Below are 19,265 nucleotides of genomic sequence, written 5' to 3'. Positions count from 1 at the left end.
TTTTTTTTTTTTTACACAATTTGCTTATAGCAAAGAATTACTTTTCTATAAGCAAGCATTTACCTGAATGACATCGATTCATTCAGGGGGTTTTTTTTTTTGTGCTTAGCTGTGATTTGGCCACAGCTAATCACATGACATGTGCATGTGATTGGCTGTGACCATTCACAGCTAGGCAGTAGTATACAATGGATGGCATGAATGAAGCCATCCATTGTATACAACCGTCATGTGACCTGCTGTGATTGGTCACAGCAGGTCACGTGGTACCGGCAACGAGGCCGATACTCAGATCTGTCATCGGCCGTGTCCGAGGTACACGGCTGGTGACAGATTGCGCCGCTGCGCCGCTCTGCAGGAGCGCAATCTGCGCATGTGCGGAAGGACGCCATATGGCGTCCACCTGGAACGCTGATGACATTTGCCGCCTGCCATTCGGCCATAGGGCGGGCGGCAAATGGTTAAAGAGGTATTACTCCCAAAACAAAAAATTGTAACATATTGCAGCTTACCATTCATTAGATGTGGTGGCTGTATTAGTTTTCTTTTTTTAGGCTTTTTTTCCTTAAGTTTTCACCTAGTGATCTGGCCTGTAACACACCTCCTGTATTAGAGTGCCCCCACTTTGGATGAAGGAGCACAGGGGGAACCCTTGGAGATCAGCATTGTCAGTATGGGGGGGGAGGTGATTGTTAGATGGACTAGCAGATTTCGATACACTAACAAACTGAAGCCAAACTCCAGCTCACACTTTATAAGCAGTTCAAGCATCAGTTTTCTTTTCCTTTTGGGATAAAAGTTTTACATAAAAAATAAAAGCTAAATCTCTCCATCGGTACTGGATGTTTGTTGGTGCTGTGGGGACGAGCGGGGCTCTTTTCTCCATTTTTGGTGGAGCTGCCCTCATATTCAGATATACTGGAGGCAGGTCCACGAGGTTGGTTCCATGGTATCTTCTTACCCTCTGTAGTTCTCCCCTGTGCAATCCTTGCTGAACCATTCCATGGGCATGAATGGGGCTTATGGGAAATCTCTGGCTATGCATCTCATTAATTCAGCATGGCAATGCATTCCCGTTTACTGGAGACAGTTGACGGTTCCGTCTATGAGGGATTGGTTCTTGAGAGTGACTCGTGTGTCCGAAATGGAAGAACTGATTGCTGTATCAGAAGACAGTATGTCGATATATCGTATGACTTGGGCTTGTTGGTTGGACTTTCAGTCCACAGTGGAGTATGTGACTGCCTTGGGGCCCCACTATAGGGGCGTTTGGCAAGATTAGAAATAAAGTCAAGTGTGAACGAGCCCTTATGGCGTTTGAGGCGATCTGAGCAGTCTGTTGCTTCTGGTCAGGACTTTGGGTCCCCCTATTAGCCCCCAGGTATGCTGCCTCCCTACCCTTCTCTTCCCCCCCCCCTTTTTTTTCTCTTCTCTCTTCTTATCCCTCTCTTTTTTTCTCGGATTTTTACCTGTTCTTTGGCTGCTTTTTCTCTGTTCCCTCCCTCTTTTCTCTTTCCCCTATTGAAGTTTTTCTCACTGTTATTTGGTGAACGTTGACTAAGATTTTGGTGTTCTCTCATACACCCCCTACAATCATGCAGCATTGTAGTGTAATGTTATTCGTACGGAAGACGTTTTATCATTTTTTTTCCTTAACTTGTTGTATACTGAACAATTTGTTGATTATCTTTTTGGCATTGACCACATTGTCCCTACTTGCTGTTTGTCTGTACAAGACGTTATGGGCTGATTTTTGGTGTTATGTTCATGTATACTGCTGTTTGTTTCAGTAAAACCTTTATGAGACTAAAAAAAATAAAAGCTGACCATTGTAAGCACCCCTGCCATTGGTAAATAGTTTGTCTCATCCTTGTTAACTGATACATCTGGAAGAGAGTTTGTTCTTCCTAAAAATAACAGAATTACTAGCTAGATCACTAGATAAAAATAGAAGAAAGAAAGCCTGAAAAGAAAACTATTGCAACCATCACATCTAAGAATTGGTGAGTTAAATATATAATAAATATTTGTTTTTGGGTTTAATGCCACTTCAGCCCCTTTCTGCCCAGCCTCAGCATCCATTTAACTGGGTCTATATGCCCAGGGGGCAAGACAGACTTTCCAATCATGTGACCTGCCAACTCCTGACCATAATGAGGGACCAAGAGGTATCCTTGACAGCTCAGTCACTGTGTTGGGAGCACACAATGAATGCACTTTCAGCACAGAAACCTCAGCAGTCCATGGACACAAATGTACGCCGTGTAGGAGTTAAAGTCCAACCTCTTTTGCCGTGGCACATATACTGTAACTTACATGGGCGGCAGGAGGTAAAGCCCAACTCAAACCCATTTTTTTTGTCTTTTCTTTGTATTTCGGCTGTGTACTGTGGCCCTATTGGAGATCTTTTCCTATATACAGTTGTGTCCAAAATTATTCAACCCCCAATGCTGTAAAGGGGTTTAGGGACTATAGTGTACATTTGGAATTGTATTCAGAATCAAATCCTACAAGGACGTTGTAACTACCCAAATGCAACTAAAATGACATCAATTGTTTATGTAATACAGTAGTAAATGGTTCTTATGTGGTTTCTTCATTGCCACAATTATTCAACCCCTTAAAGACTACCACTCTGAAGAACAGAGGTTCATACAGGTGCTTTCCATCAGGTATTGAAAACACCTGTGGATGTCACCGAGCAGCAATCAAGCATAATAAGCACCAATTAGGCAGCTTTAAAATGACTGTGATACTCAGCTCCTTCTAGACATTTACTGGTGTGGTTACAAACATGGTGAAGGCAAGAGAATGGTCCAGGAAGACAAGAGAAGAGGTGATTTCTCTTCACAGGAAGGGCAATGGCTATAAGAAGATTGCAAAGATGTTAAACATACCAAGAGACACCTTAGGAAGCATCATTCGCAAATTCAAGGCAAAGGGCACTGTTGAAACGCTACCTGGTCGTGGCAGAAAGAAGATGCTGACTTCGACTGCTGTGCGCTACCTGAAGCGTAGAGTGGAGAGAAGTCCCCGTGTGACTGCTGAGGAACTGAGAAAAGATTTGTCAGATGTGGGTACAGAAGTTTCAGCCCAGACAATAAGACGCACACTGCGTAATGAAGGCCTCCGTGCCAGAACTCCCAGGCGTACCCCCTTGCTGTCTCCAAAGAATAAGAAGAGTCGACTGCAGTATGCCAAAAGCCATGTGGACAAACCACAAAAGTTGTGGGATAGTGTTCTGTGGACTGATGAAACAAAATTAGAACTGTTTGGGCCCATGGATCAACGCTATGTTTGGAGGAGGAAGAACAAGGCCTATGATGAAAAGAACACCTTGCCTACTGTGAAGCATGGTGGAGGGTCAATCATGCTTTGGGGCTGTTTTGCTTCTGCAGGTACAGGGAAGCTTCAGCGTGTGCAAGGTACCATGAATTCTCTTCAGTACCAGGAGATATTGGATGGAAACGTGATGCAGTCCGTCACACACCTGAGGCTTGGGAGACGTTGGACCTTTCAACAGGACAATGATCCCAAGCATACCTCCAAGTCCACTAGAGCATGGTTGCAGAGGAAAGGCTGGAACATTTTGGAGTGGCCATCGCAGTCACCAGACTTAAATCCGATTGAGAACCTCTGGTGGGACTTAAAGAAAGCAGTTGCAGTGCGCAAGCCTAAGAATGTGACTGAACTGGAGGCCTTTGCCCATGAAGAATGGGCGAAGATACCCGTAGATCGCTGCAAGACACTTGTGTCAAGCTATGCTTCACGTTTAAAAGCTGTTATAACTGTAAAAGGATGCTGTACTAAGTACTAAGATTGAATGTCACTTGGGGGTTGAATAAAACTGATAATGCTGTGAGCACAGAAAAGACATTTGTGGTTATTTCATTATAACTGTTATGTTATATTTGTCTGACCTACAAGTGCCTCTTTAATGTAAATGTAAGCAAGATGACTGAATGATCAAAAGCAATGTCAAACTGGCCAAAACACTCAATTTCAGTGGGGGTTGAATAATTTTGGACACAACTGTATTAAGTCCACAGTTGTCACCAGGCAAGAAGGCACAGGCAGCAATAAAAACAATTTTAGAACCTAAAATGTATTTTTGTGCTTTCTCATAGAAGGAGTTAACAGAATCCCCGAACACACAGAGATAAATAAAACGCTGACGGAAACTCTATTCCCTGCTCCATCTAAACATAATGTTTTGCCTTGAGTTGAGCTTTAAAACCTCACTCTCCAGGATAAAATTATATTTTCACTAACTCTCCCTTGCACCTACCTCACACACATGGCACTAAGCATTGCTTCTCCTTACCTTAGGATTGCAGATATACTCACCTAAGTTCCCCTTTCCAGGTTCCTCACCACCACCAATTCCTGGTGGGGGGACCACTGATTCAGCACTGCTGTGCTCCCTGAGATTTCCGGTCACCTGTGGTTAGGTCACCATCTTCTGGATCCTGAGAGGACCCTGTCACTGGAAGTGCCCTCGTCATGCAGGCACTGGCGTGAACACCCAAATAATGATCTCTTCCAGGAAGTAAAGAGAAGAGAAGACCCAAGGCTGCAGTGTCACATGACCTCCGCTTAAGATCAAAAGGGCTTTTCAGGATTTATTTTTACAGGTTTGGCGAGACTGATCCTGGAGTGGGGCTTTAACATCTCTGAATCTCAAGCTAAATGGACAACATTGTGTTCCCTGGTTCATTCTAAAGCAGTTTATAGGCAATGATTCAAAAGCCCCAGAGTAAGACCCAATCATAGCCCTGCACAGCATCTGATTAAAGCTGAACTACAGGCAAAAAAAGCCCTTATTTAAATCTATTCCTCAATAACCACGGAGGATATAAGTCCACTTTGTGTGCACCAAACAACTGTAAACCTAGATACTACCTTGTAAAAGTATCACTGTGCTGTATATAGCCTGTTCAGGCAGCAGAGCTGTGGGAGGGCCCCAGCAGGCTCCACCTACTACAGGCTGCCTGCCGAATACTACAGGAGGGGGTGGAGACAAGACCTGTCACCGTGAACAAGGAGAGAGAGCAGCAGTGACTGGTCTTTATTACAGGAAGCTCCTGCGCAGAGGCAAAGTATCACACTAAATTACTGCACGGATCTGAAAGAAACACCAAGATTCAAGTAAGAATACACAGGTTTTGTTTTCCAGTGGGAACGCAGTTCTGGCACCAGCACTGAATGTATGTAATGGCAAGGGATGTTGGGGTGTGGTGGAGGGTCTATTGATGCTGGCTGTTGGGGCATCTTCTGTCACTGGAGAGGATTGATTGTTGCTGGGGAGGTCAATTGTTGCAGGGAGGAATCAGCTGTTGAGGGAGGGTCTATTGATGCTATTTGATGGGAGACCTATAGCTGCTGACAGGGGTCTGTAGCACCCTCCTAGTTAGCCAGGGGGAGATAGTTAATTATTTTATAGTTAGATGGCTGAGTAGCAGCCTGGGCGATAGTTAGAAGATCAAATGTGGGTCCGGGCTGAGAGGCTCTGCAGATCAGTTCTCTGATACCTCCCGATACCTCTCCCTGATCTAGAGACTTGGAGAAGTCTCTAGAACTCAGTGTGTGTGTGTGTGTGTGTGTGGGGGGGGGGGGGGGGTTGAGGAGGAGCTGGCCTGCACTTTTAAGGGATCCTGACCAATCCCCAAGCAGGAGGCTTGGCATGGGGTTAGGGCTGCCCTTAAGAGTGGTTGAGCCTGCTTAGAGGAAGCGTTCGGGTGGAAGATGGAGAGTGAGGAGCTGTAGGAGCCTGGGAGGGGGCCCATTGGGAAAGGGCCTACCTACAGGCAGGACGCTTGAAAGGAGGATTTTTCAGACCTCATCAGCCCCCAGAGTGAGTACCACCTGTGGAGCAGGAAAAGAGCCAGCCCAGCAGGAGACCTCAAGGCAGCTACCAACCCACCAGCTCACAGGAAAAAAGACTGAGTGTGTAATCCTACACTCCCTGGGCCAGTTAAGGGGAAAGGAGCATTTGGGTGGGAAACCTGACTCGCTCTATACCCAGGACAGTTTCATCTGGAAGTGGCAGGAACTGGATCCCCTTCCCCAGGGATTCCCTCAGGCAGCTGGGTGAAGAGATTTCATCTAGGGTCCGGTAAGGTACACCAGGAGAGGCCGGAAAGCTCTCCCAGAAGAATTTGCAGTCTAAAAGACTTGTACATAGTTGCTAAGAAGTTTGTGCTCAGTTCCCAGCTCCCTTGGGCAACCCATGCATCCCTCAACCCTATCCAAGTTATTAACCCTAATAAAATCCAAAAAACACAGCTCAATGACTGTTTACTGCAAGGTCTGAAGAAAATGCGTGTTGCCTTATTTTGCAAGACTATAGGGGGACCCAAAACTTCAGCAACTCCTAAGGGGGTAGTGCTGCAGGTCTATTGTTTCTGGAGGGGGTATTCTGTTGCGGTGGGTCTATTTTTGCTGGGAGTGATCTATTGTTGTGAGGGTGTATTTTTGCTGGCTGTAGGGGATCCATTTTACTACTTTTCTTGTTATCATTAACAAATTCCATACAAATTGCTTCACAGCACAAATTGGTTCTGTATTCTTTTAAAGGTATGGTACTGGGTGGTGGGTAGGGGGTGGAAACAAAGGATGGTGCTCAGAGGTGGGTAGGGGACAGGGAAAATTATGACCTATTGTGTCAGAAAAAATGCCCTGAGAATACACATGCCTCTTGTATGTAGAAAATATTTGCTTATCCTGACGTTTACTAATGTATATGTTTAGAATAATAATAAAAGTGAGCGCTCTTATAAGTATGCAGCTGAACACTCAAGGAAACCAAACAAAACCTTGTCATAAATGTATAAAATATGTGCAGCGCTAATCAACACATTGAATAAAATATATGTGGAAAATGTCCCCAATAATAAGAACATAAATCAGTGACAGTCTCTATAATAGAGATACCAAGATATACAGCTTCAATCCGGTGGTGGTGGTGCTCCCAGTGATAAGGTAAGCATTACACACTCACTGCGTAATTTTATTACGCTTCTGGTATGTACATCAACAGAGATCCCTTTCACAGGCATTGGTCCGGAATGGAACTCAGGATAGGTTCTCCTTCAAGATGGTGTGGATGTGAGCCCTCAAAGGATGTAGGTAGATCCAGCTGGCCAGAGGTCCCCTTTAAGGGATAGACAGGTATGGATGCCTGCTTACAGGTACTTCCCTCTCTGGGTTTGGTGGGCTGATGACTGGATCGCAGCAGGGCTCTATAAATGATATAGCTCCTCAAGGGAGACCAAGGAGAATGCCCATAGTGTAGTAATATATGTCAACATTCATGCAATAAAAGATAAATTCCAGTAAAAGCAAGTAAAACGATAACATCAGCATCAGGTATGCAAAGAGTGACTGACTCTCCAGGATCTAAGATGGCCGCCGGGCCTCCACGTGGCACCGGCGGCGTGATGTCACGACGTCCTAGGCTCCCCTTAACGCATTTCATGCGCACACACTTCTTCAGAGGCGGAGGGCCAGTCACTCTTTGCATACCTGACGCTGATGTTATCATTTTACTTGCTTTTACTGGAATTCATCTTTTATTGAATAAATGTTGACATATATTACTACACTATGGGCATTCTCCTTGTTCTCCCTTGAGGAGCTATATCATTTATAGAGCCCTGCTGCGATCCAGTCACCAGCCCACCAGACCCAGAGAGGGAAGTACCTGTAAGCAGGCATCCATACCCATCTATCCCTTAAAGGGGACCTCTGGCCAGCTGAATCTACCTACATCCTTTGAGGGCTCACATCCACACCATCTTGAAGGAGAACCTATCCTGAGTTCCAGTCTGGACCAATACCTGTGAAAGGGATCCCTGTTGATGTACATACTGCGTAATTTAATTACGCTTCTGGTGAGTGCGTAATTCTTACCTTACCACTGGGAGCACCACCACCGGATTGAAGCTGTATATCACGCTATCTCTATTATAGAGAATGTATATGTTTGGCTCAGCTGAACTAATATGTAGTTTCAATAGAGAGAAATTCAGTCAGTCAGTATCCAGACACCAGACCCAGTAGCCACCTACAGACAAGAGATCATTGCCCAAACCATAGAATGGGAAGATCAAGCAATTGTTATCTCATGTCTGTGATTTCTCGAAGCTTGGTGTTATTCTGGACTCCAACCTATCCTTCCAGCCCCAAGTCCAATCATTAACAAACTCGTGCAGAATCCACCTCCGCAACATCGCCAAAATACGCACGTTCCTAACTCCAGAAACCACTAAACAGCTCATCCACTCCCTCATCATATCACAACTCGACTACTGCAACTCCCTCCTCACTGGCCTGCCTCGCCGCTGGCTATCTCCGCTTCAGTCGATCCTGAATACGGCTGCCAGACTCATTCACCTTTCCAACCACTCCGTTTCCGCCACCCCCCTCTGTCAATCCCTCCACTGGCTTCCGATTGCACAACGGATCAAATTCAAAATCCTAACGCTGACGTACAAAGCCGTCCACCACACTGCCCCGAACTACATCACTGACCTAATATCCAAGTACCGCCCAGCACGCACACTCCGCTCCTCACAAGACCTCCTTCTCTAGTTCCCTGGTCTCCTCCTCCCATGCCCGCCTCAAGGACTTCTCCAGGGTGTCACCCATCCTCTGGAACTCCCTGCCCCAACCCATCAGATTATCGCCTACTCTCCTCTCCTTTAGGCGCACCCTGAAAACCCATCTCTTCAGGGAAGCCTACCCCACCCCCTGCTAACTTGCCGACCTCCTCCACTCTTCCCACCACTCCATCCCCCACAGCTATCTCCTCCAGCAACTTGTGACTCCTATCTGTCCCCCGCCACGATCTGTGCTTTCTTTCTACAACCTCTACATTTCTACGGGACTCAGTCAAGGTTTGGAGTGTAAAACCATGGCATATGGAGTGTACCAGCATCTGACACCCTCAAAAGTGTTGACCTCTGAAGAGACTTAAGGAGGTTGAAGTACTTGAACAGGGGAAAGATACGAAACATTGGCCACCAGAAATGTGGGTATACTACCTCTTGCCAGAGAGTGCTATTTGCATTTGTTTATGGACCTGACCCCTAGAGTACCTTTAGAGAAGACCTCCTCTGAACAATGAAAACACTCTGAAAATGTTCACTTCAGCTATTCTTGTAATGCTTTGCCTTGCGAGTACTGGTCAAGTCAGGAAGGGCTGCCAATTCCAATATCTTACTGACTTCACATCATGTAAATAACAGAATTATATCAAACTTTCATTTTAACTATGAGAACCTACCTAAACTATCCAATCAGTCTGTATAAAATAATTCAATCACAATAAGGCTCTGAGGAAGAGGATAAGTCCTCGAAACGCGTTAGACTTTGGTTGTTCCATCATTGTCTTACATCCTTGCGGACCATTTGTGCTGTACCTATGAGATGAATTTGTACTTTTTAAGATTTTGTAGGTATAATACTTACATTTTATACATTAAATATTTTAAAGGACAATGCACTAGGCCAGTGCGCCATCTGTTTGTTTATTGTGATTGCAGTGCTCATAGACCTCCCCAGTCTTGTGAGGGTAGCAAGGCAGGTGCACTCCAAGAAGGCCAAGTTTTGACTGCAGTCTACTAACTCTTCCCAGACCCATTCCCCAAGTGCAGGAAGATCACCGTTTTCCATACTTGGCAGATTTACTGGAGATTGTAAATCATGAGACATTCTTGTTCTCAGTTCATTTTAATTCTACCTATCCTGCCTAACTTGTATAAAAAAAGATGTGTGTACTTTCCTATTTTTAATCTGCTCCAATCCGATCACGTGATATTGCAGTTCTGTGTTAGGGAGCAAACAACGGCTCTGAATTCCAGAAGCCATGAAAACACCCATAGACTCCCATGGCCCAGCCATTGTTGGTGCTATGTCCTCTTCGCTGGAGCAACTGCTCTCTGTCACGAGAGCTGAAGCTGCAGGATCATGTGACCAGACTGAAGCAGATAAAAAAACAGGTAAGAATACATATATTTTTTTATACAGGTTAGGCAGGATAGGTAGGATGAGGTGTGGAGGGGGGGGGGTTAATGATAAATATAATTAGACTTTTCTTCCACTTTAAAATTAATTTCCACTCTACAGAGCACCTGTCCCTGAGAGCTTATAGCATTATTATAAAATCTTGTGGATTAGTAGATGGTTAGGAGAGGAAATAAGTGTAACACCATCCTAGTTCAGCTAGGGGGAGCTAGATCCCAGTGGTTAGTCAGGAGCTGGTTAGCAGCTCAAGTGAGATAGTCAGAGAGGTCAAACTGTGTGCAGGGATAAGAGACTCTGCAGGCTAGCCCCTCTGGAATTTCCCCCTGCTCTGAGGCTTTTGGAGAAGGGCTTTGGAGACAGTGGGTGGATCTGAGGAGTGGCTGACTGCACTCTGGAGGGACCTCAGCCAATCCTCAACAGAATGCTTGGCAAGGAGCTGAGACTCTCTTAAAAGTGTAGGGGCCTACTCAGTAGGGGAGAGCAGAAGAGTTGGAGTATGGAGAAGGAGAGAGGAAGATGTAAGGCTGATGAAGAAGGCTGCCAGGAGACCTAGTGGGATGAGGCCTAGCTGCGAGCCTGGAGTTGGAGAGGAGGAAAACCTGGAGCTCATTGACCCCCTGAGCGAGGACCACCTGTTTGGCAGGGATGGAGCAGCCCAGTTGATAGGACTGGTAGCAGCAGTAGAGTGAGTACACCTGCACCCTCTGGGCGGATAGGGGAAGTAGCTCTCTGGTGGGAAACCAAATTAGTCCCCTACTAGTGACTGTTCATCTCATTCAAAGGGACAGGAGACAGATCCCCTGCTCAGGAACAGTCTACAAATTGCTGGGTGAAGAGGATTTCATCTAGGGTCCGGGGTGGTACCACAAGGAGATGCTTGCTGGTACTCCAACGGAGACTGTGTTACAGAAGAGAAGTTTGTGAATAATTCCAGGAAGTTGTCCTCAGTTATCAGTTCCCTTGGACATCCTATGCCCCCTTACTCTATCCCAGTTAAATCTCCTCAATAAAATACAAAACAAAAGCTCAAGGACTAATTTACTGATTCCGGATGCAAGCTTGTGTCGAGAATGTGGATTGCCTTGCTGTCCAGGACTATAGGGGGACCCAATTCATCAGCAATCCCTAAGGGGGGTAGTACTACATAAGAGATTTTGCACTGTTGCTATTTTAACCCAAGTCATTTTCAGTAAAATGAATTTATATCAGAGGACAGATTTCTGATATCCATATATCAAGAGGCCTGCCACTGAGTTTGTCATCAACTCAGACAACGTAAAGATGCAATGCTTCAATTGTTCTAGAAAAAAAAATGCAATGCTCATGCAGTGAAACTATGTCATAACTGTACCATACATGGTCCTTTTTGAATTATGATGATCAGGCATCCGAATGACTGGTTTACATGCTCACTGTACATGCATTGCATCTTCATGACGTCCGATCGCTCTCGAATTACTGACAGTCACACAACACATTTAACTCTAAGCTACACAGGCAATCAATCTTGCAAACCTCTTCGCCACTGCCTTGTAATGTCATCGTCGATGATCAGGGGAGGCTGCACTCGTCTTAGGACTGGGAATGGAGGCATCTTCATTTGTCATCGTTAGTGGTACAAATCAATGGAGGAGGTTTGTGTGACTGATCACAGCAATCTCTAGAGCTGCAGGTATTATTTGGGCATCCAAGTTCTACAGTTCACCATTTAGCTTAACCTTAACCCCTATATGACCTGATTGGCAGTCATAAAGGGTCAAAACTATGTAATGTGGGAACCTGCTTAAAGTGGAACTTTAGTCAGTAAATGAAGTCCTGCTAGATCAGTTCAGGATGGCCCCTTTTGAAGTTATAGCTATGTAAAATATTAAAAATAAGTGTCTATACTGTTTAAAATCCAGTAATACACTGCCTCACCTTGCTCTACACATGCTCAGTTGCTCTCCATTTTTAGGCACTGACGATTTTGTAGAGGCTGATCTGTTGACAAGCCTTAAAGTGGAATTAAACCCTCTTATCATTTACAGCCAATGAAGCTGCTTCCATTTGATCTGCAACTGCCATGGTGCTGCACATGTGATCAGTTATGACACCAGCCATTTCATGGTTTGACAGTTGGGCTGAGGAAATCCTGGCATTCCAGTAATACAAATTTTTTTAAATTGTTAAATCGATGGGTTTAGTTCTGCTATGATTTACTTCTGCTCAGGGGCTCTGGGCTTCAGCAAAATGGCAGCCTCCAGCAAGATGAAACAGTATAATGCGGGAGGCAATTTACAGCACACACTAATTTTGGTAACATAATTAATAATGTGGAATGTATGTATGTTCCTTGCTAAAGAACATTATTTTTTATCAAGTTGTTATGGATAAAGTTCCGCTTTACACTGCCCATTCACTAGGTATACCCTTGCACTAGTTATGGATATAGTTAAAGTAGACTACTATCCATATCTATTGTTTATGCCCACAATCACACTTAAATATTAGTATTTTCAAGTGATTTTGAGCTTTTTTTTGTGCACAAGCATCTTACATGTGTTTTCAAGCTTCATGTGTTATTGTTTTCGCCGATGGAAAGTAGTATGTAATGATGTATCTGCTTTCTAGTTTTTTGTATGGTGTTTTGGCATCTTGTGCTATTGGAGTTCTTGAGCCAATTTCTTTCCAGGCCCTCTTTCACATGCTACAGTTCTTGTGTAACAACCCTCTAGATAGCCAGGGGGAGATAGTTAGACAGAATAGCAGCCTGAGCATGAGTCAGCCTGAGTGTTAGTCAGCCAGGTCATCTTAGGTCAAGGTTGAGGGCTCTGCAGATCAGTTCCCTGCTACTTCCCCCTGCTCTAGAGACTTGAGAAGTTTCTAGAACGCAGTGGGTGGGGGTGAGGAAAGGCTGATCTGCATACTTAAAGGATCCTGACCAATCCCCAGGCAGGAGGCTTGGCATAGGGGTCAGGACAGCCCTTAAGATTGACTGAGCCTGCCCAGTGGAAGGAGAGTTTAGGTGGAAGATGAAGTGAGAGGCCTGGATGCAGGAGCCTGTGAGGGAGCCAAGTGGGAAGGGGCCTACTTCCAGGCTGAAGTTAAAAGGAGGATCTCTCAACCTCAGTAGTCCCCTGAGAGAGGATCACCCGTGCAGCAGGGAAGGTGCCAGCCCAGCGCAAGGCCTGAAGGCAACCACCAAGCTCGTAGGAGAGAAAGTGAGTAGTCCCACAGCCCCTGGACTGGATAGGGGGAAAGGGCATTCGGGTGGGAAACCTGACTAGTCCCAATCTGGGACTGTTTGATTTAAAGGGACAGATTCTGAGTCCCCTTTGCCCAGGGATTCCCTCAAGCAGATGGATGAGAAGAGGATTCATATGAGGTCTGGGGTGGTATACTAGGAGAGAAATCTTTGCTGTATAGAGACTTGTACATTGTTGCTAAGGAGTTGTCCTCAGTTGCAGTTTCCTTTGGGCATCCCATACATCCCTTGACTCCATCCAAGTTCAAATACCGCTAATAAAACCTAAAAACCAGGCTCAATGATTGTTTACTGTCTCCAGAATGCAAGTCCAAGAGAAATGTGTGTTGCAAGGCTGTGCAGGACTATAGGGGGACACAAAAACTGCAGCAACTCCTAAGGGGGTAGTGCTACACTTGTAATGGACATCACTGGCAGTGTAGATGTTCTTGTGGGCCCTCAGCAGGTGGAAGAAAGTCTCCTCATCCAGCATGGACACTCCTAAATCCTTCATTTTGGACACTCCTAAATCCTTCATTTTGCTCACAAGCCTAAGGTTGATAGGAGGAAGGGATTGGTTGTTAGGCACAAAAACAACCAAAAAACATTCCTAAATACTTGTGTTGTGCAGATACAGATACTCCATTTGAAGTCGATGGGACCAAAAACATGATTCTACTGGAAAAAAAACTTGTGTGCATTTTTGCACAACAAGGAGCAGCATGGTGCTCAGGTGTGAATGGTGAAATATGAAATATGAATATTGATGTTGAGCGTTGTGTTGCTTCAGGAAACACATGACAAATTGCTCAGGTGTAAATAGGGGTTGAAGTAGATCTAACGCTAACTGAATGATATTTAGTTCCCTAAAGCACTGTGTATCATGAGCAATTGCCATGTTTCGTTTGTCATAAAGTTCATTTTAGAATCAAAAGCTATTCTTTTTATTAAACTATAACTAAAAGCAAACCTTTTTTTCAGTTTTGAATGGAGTGGAGAGGGATTAGGACAGCTGTCAGTTTTTATTGCTGTATGTGCCCTGCTGGGAAGATTTACCCTCTCTATTTGTAGTGTTTACTGTTATCACTGACACTGCAAGCGAAAGAAAATCCTGAATTTTGGGTTGTCACCAGAATAGGAATCGAAGAGAGATATTCCAATGGGGACACTGGTTTGGGTGACCTTGTTAACAACCAGATATAGTATTACCTCACTTTGATTTCCTCTCACTTCATATTTTGGCTATGGGATAAGAAGTAAAGGGAAGTCTCCCCAATGGGACTCCAAAGGCAAAATAAATTCTCTTACTCTATCCAAAATGCAAAAAAGGATTTTGCCTTTAATTCTACTTTAGGCTGCAAATGTAAAAAGATTGAAAAGACTTTTTGAAATTACAATGTGTTAGATAGTATATGAGATTTTAGTTATCAGGTTTAAATCTAAATAAGATTTTTGAGCATAGCATGACTTTATGGGGTCATAAAAGTCATTGATTTTCTTTTTTACACGGCATGTGCAGCTTTACTTTGTAGTTCTTTGTGCTGATATACGTCTTGTAACGAAAGCGCTATATTCTTAAGAAGGAAATAACAACCCTGCAGCACAAAGAAGGAGCTGGACTACATTTTCTGCTGTCATTTTTTAATGAGTATCTCCCGTATTAGACGTGTAGCACATACACCCACGCAGCACACTGGGAGGCTGGAAGCCTGGCAAGCAGTATCCTCCAAGGACGGTCTGCTTGTCTGAACGATTCAGTAGCTTTTAACTTTTCCTCTGCTGCAGTGTCTCCCAACCTGAAGGGAGGTGCCATTAAAAGGGGAGATGTAACGAGTACACATATCAACACTGGGGGGTAATGTAATAGAGTTAAACCAGTAAACTGTGTGGATGTCCTCAAGATTCCATCATCACAGAAGATTTAGCCCATTTATTTTACTGTGCAGTGCACATATATGAATGTCATATATATGTCAGCTTATTCAATACCGCTAAGGCCTGGCTTGATAAAAGCAAACAATGCTCCAGGTTTTAAGGGTTGCTTGTGATCATCATATTCATTCATATCATATATATCATATTCTGAGGTGTAGAGGGTGTTGTGCTAATCTGAAGGCCACACAAAGTTTGGAGGTCTATAGCTATTGACTCTGCAGGCAATTGGTGACTTCTACGCACTGTGCACTTCAGCATGCACTGACCCTGCTCGGTCATTTTACGTGGCCTACCACTTCATGGCTAAGTTGCTGTTGTTCCCAGTTGCTTCCACTTTGTTATAATACCACTAACAGTTGACCGTGGAATATTTAGTAGCAAGGAAATTTCATGAATGGACTTATTGCACAGATGGCAACCTATCATGGTCCCACGCTTGAAATCACTGAGCTCTTAAAAACAACCCATTCTACCACAAATGTTTGTAAAACAGTCTGCATGCCTAGGTGCTTGACTTTATACACCTGTGGCCTTGAAGGTGATTGGAACACCTGAATCCAGTGATTTGGAGGGGTGTCCCAATACTTTTGACAATATAGTATATTTCAACTACTATTGCTGAACTGCTGTCAATGTAAGTTGAGGATCAAAGCAGGCGGTCAGTCAAGGACATCTGCCTGCCCTTTTTTCTCAAGGAGATATCTGGCTATTTGTAATCAGCCTAATAGTAATGAGCAAACTGCGGCACCCCATAGGAATCATCTGTATTCATTATATATCATATGGCCTTATTTCTCTAAACCAGTGGTCTCCAAACTGCAGCCCAGGGGCTGGATGGGGCCCTTTGCCTGTTTTTTCTTCTCACTGATACAAGACTATTCTGCCCACTGACAACAATGGGACACCATTTCTTCCACTGGTACCAACAATGGGGCACTATTTCTACCCCTAATCCCAATTGTTGCAATGTTTACTCTCACTGATGCCAGGAAATATTACAATCCTGCTAGCCACAATCCATCCCCCCTAAGGTCTGAAGGACAAAAAACTGGCCCTTTGTTTAGAACGTTTGGAGACCCTTGCTCTAATCACAAATGCAATTAGTCCCTGTACTTTGTATATTATGTTTGTGTGTTTCTGTATGACTGCAGTAAGGACATTAGATTGTAAACTCTTTGTGTGCTGTGAAGGATTCACATATTATTCAGATGAATAAGTTATATCTATAAGATAATGAACTGATGGTGTTCTTGCCTGCCAGAAGAATTAAAGAGTTTGTACACACTTCAGGCAGGCAGCAACACTCATACACTAAGTACAGACACTCTTTATTTTGTTTTTGGAGGGTTTACGCTAGAACTTCATGAATGAAGAAAAGGCTATTCTTCTTCCACCATGATAAAGAGCACTTTTGTGTCCCCAGGACATCTGTTTATATTATGTAAAATAAAAAAGGTAAAACTAGCTTTGAAGTGCTGGCCTTTTCTTCATTAGTTCCTGGAGGCACCACCAATGGCCAAGTATCCCTAACGTTTTGTGGTTCCTAATGTAGGCAGGCAGCTTGGACATACTATTTGAACTACAACTTCTTCTTCTAAAGTGGCACCATAGAAATGAACTAATATTGTAATATTTTTCTTATTTAGATAAATATTTCATATTAGCTAAAGAAACACTTCTATACAGTAGATCTAAAATCTCAGTAGGCATTTTTCAGTATATAGGCTTTAGTGCTGGTAAGTGTTGATGCAGAACTGAGGATTTATTGCCAATGCTTTAAGCCCTTAGTAAAGTAAATATGCTCCTGTAGCATTAATTTGACATTAGGTATAAAAAAGAGGTTTGGGCTTGGTACAAGGGTTAGGGGGTTGATGCAAAGGTTAGGTTAGAGTTTAAGGGGTAAATGATAGGTTAAGGGTTAGGGTGCAGGTTGAGGAGCAAATGTTAGAGGTTATGTGTGAGAATTAGGATATTTAGAGTCACATTTAAGGGTTGGGTTAAGGGCTCTGGTTAGGTGTAGGGATGCAGGTTAAGATAAAAGGCTTTATTTGAAAGGGTAGGTTAGGTGTTAGCAATTGAGATAACAATCGAGTGGTAAAGTCAGCCATATTTAAGGATAAGTCAGGGAAATCAATGACCACTGTGTAATGTTGACACCAAAAGCAATACAAAGTGCAAAGTGCAACTGCAAAAACAAATGTAAGGTACAAATTCCATGGTTACATACCCTTGAAATTCCAACAATTTGTTCATCAGGTAGCAGGCTAATGTGAACGAAACAAGACTCAAAGTTTCCATCCTCTTTCCTCTCCATAAGGTCTTTTCCTTGAATTAACATGACATGCAGTGTGTTGGAATGTACATGATAATCCATAGTCACTTCTATCTGTCCCACTGTAAAGTCCTGGCCAAAGTTATTTCCAATAGAAGAGATGGAGCTGAGAGAATCTGTGGAGACGGATTTCCTTAACATCCCATATGGTGTCATCTCCATGTCCCTGTTGATCAGTTCCATGGGACCAAACTCATTCATGCTCTCATAGGTGTCATTTAGATTTGCCACATTGTTTGAAGAATTCCCATGAACGGTCCTCTGGGAATAGAAAGAAAAAGCCATTTCATGGTTACGAAGGTTAGTAAATGAGACCAATGCAATAGCAAACTAATGCTGAACTACAAGTAAACAAGTTAAATACATAGTTTAAATACATATGTGTAATTTGCTAAAGGATTTGTAATTCTTCCCGGCAGCTCCCCACCCTCATCACCGCCATCTACCAGCACAGCCTGTCACCAAGCATGTTAGTCTTGTCAAAGATAGGAATGGGTTTGAATAGGAACGAAGCTCAACCTATCATTGGACAACAAAGGGTAGGTGCACAGTAATATGTTCATCTATGTGTTTTAACCTTCTGCGAGAGAGTTCACATTGTGATATACAGTACATCACTGTGCAAAGCAATAGATCCCTGATGCTGTAGAGCCCCACTATCTTTCAAGAGATCAAGACCAATTTAACTATTTCACTAGCTGTATGTAAAAATGCATTAATAATTGTCTATGAATTAAGGTGAACCTGTGTCCAAACTATGGATCCCAAAGTGTTTGCATATTCCTAACCAGCAGTAAAGAGCTTTCAAACAATCAATTTTTGATCTCTGTAGCAAAATTTAAAATCTTGGTAGGTCTCAGTAAAGCCTGTCAGAACATGAGATCTTATTTATTTAGTACAGGTACTTATATAGAGCTGTCAATTTACACAGCACTTTACATACAGTATATATATATTATACATTCACATCAGTCCCTAACCCTCAAAGAGTGTACAATCTAAGGCCCCTAACTCACAATCATACATACACATACCAGGGCCAGAGTGTACAAGGAAACCCACGCAGGCACAGGGAGAACATAAAAACTCCAGTGTCAGGGCAGGAGCTGAGGAACGGACAGGCAGGCCTAAACAATGTACGACAACCACCACCCACAGACCGAAGTCCCTCAGGGCGCGGAGTCTAAGTCCCAGGCTGCCCTTCACCAGGGCCCCTGATGGTGGGGATGGACTTGACACAGCCAGGAACCAGGTCGCGGCCCCCGAGCCACCTCAGTTGCAGTAATGGCCGCCGCCAATGGCGTGTAGCTGGTGGAAAAGACAATAGAGTAGTCAGGCAGGCCGGGTCGACAACGGGACAAAACGGTACAGGACAGCAGACGAGAATCACAGGTCACAAGCCGGGTTCAGCAACAGAGGGTCAGATCAAAGGAGAACACAAAGAATAGTCGAGTCACAAGCCGAGTCAGATTCCAGGAGAGTCAGAACAGAGTAATAGCAACACCAAGACACAAGTGCAAAGAGCATGTGCGGACCACAGGCTTATATGTCATCAGCCACACCCCTCTGGGGGATGGACCTCAGAGACCTGAAGGCATAAAGGATTCCCACCATGCTCAGCAGAAATCCAACATGGATGCCAGCACATGGAGTAACATAACCTCTGGGAAAAGGTAGGACCTTGACTTCCAGACAGGTGGTGCTGTGGTTGGGATTCGAGCCAACGACCCTATTGCTGCCAGGTGGAAG

General features: G+C 44.0%; 1 protein-coding gene across 1 annotated transcript in view; it reads right to left on the bottom strand.

Annotated features, from left to right (window-relative positions):
* SYT12 (synaptotagmin 12) overlaps positions 1-19,265 on the bottom strand; it is a 147,502-nt gene that overhangs the window by 37,236 nt on the left and 91,001 nt on the right. The window contains exon 4 of the mRNA XM_089654974.1: positions 17,412-17,777. Coding sequence (XP_089511100.1) covers positions 17,412-17,777 — 366 coding nt within the window. The remainder of the gene's footprint in view (positions 1-17,411; positions 17,778-19,265) is intronic.

The sequence above is a fragment of the Staurois parvus genome, unplaced genomic scaffold, assembly GCF_062004578.1.
Source record: "Staurois parvus isolate SC_StPar_1 unplaced genomic scaffold, SC_StPar_1.0 ptg000818l, whole genome shotgun sequence".
In the NCBI taxonomy this organism is placed as follows: Eukaryota; Metazoa; Chordata; class Amphibia; order Anura; family Ranidae; genus Staurois; species Staurois parvus.
The sequence above is the reverse complement of the archived record's forward strand: the minus strand, read 5'-3'. Positions and strand labels throughout refer to the sequence as shown.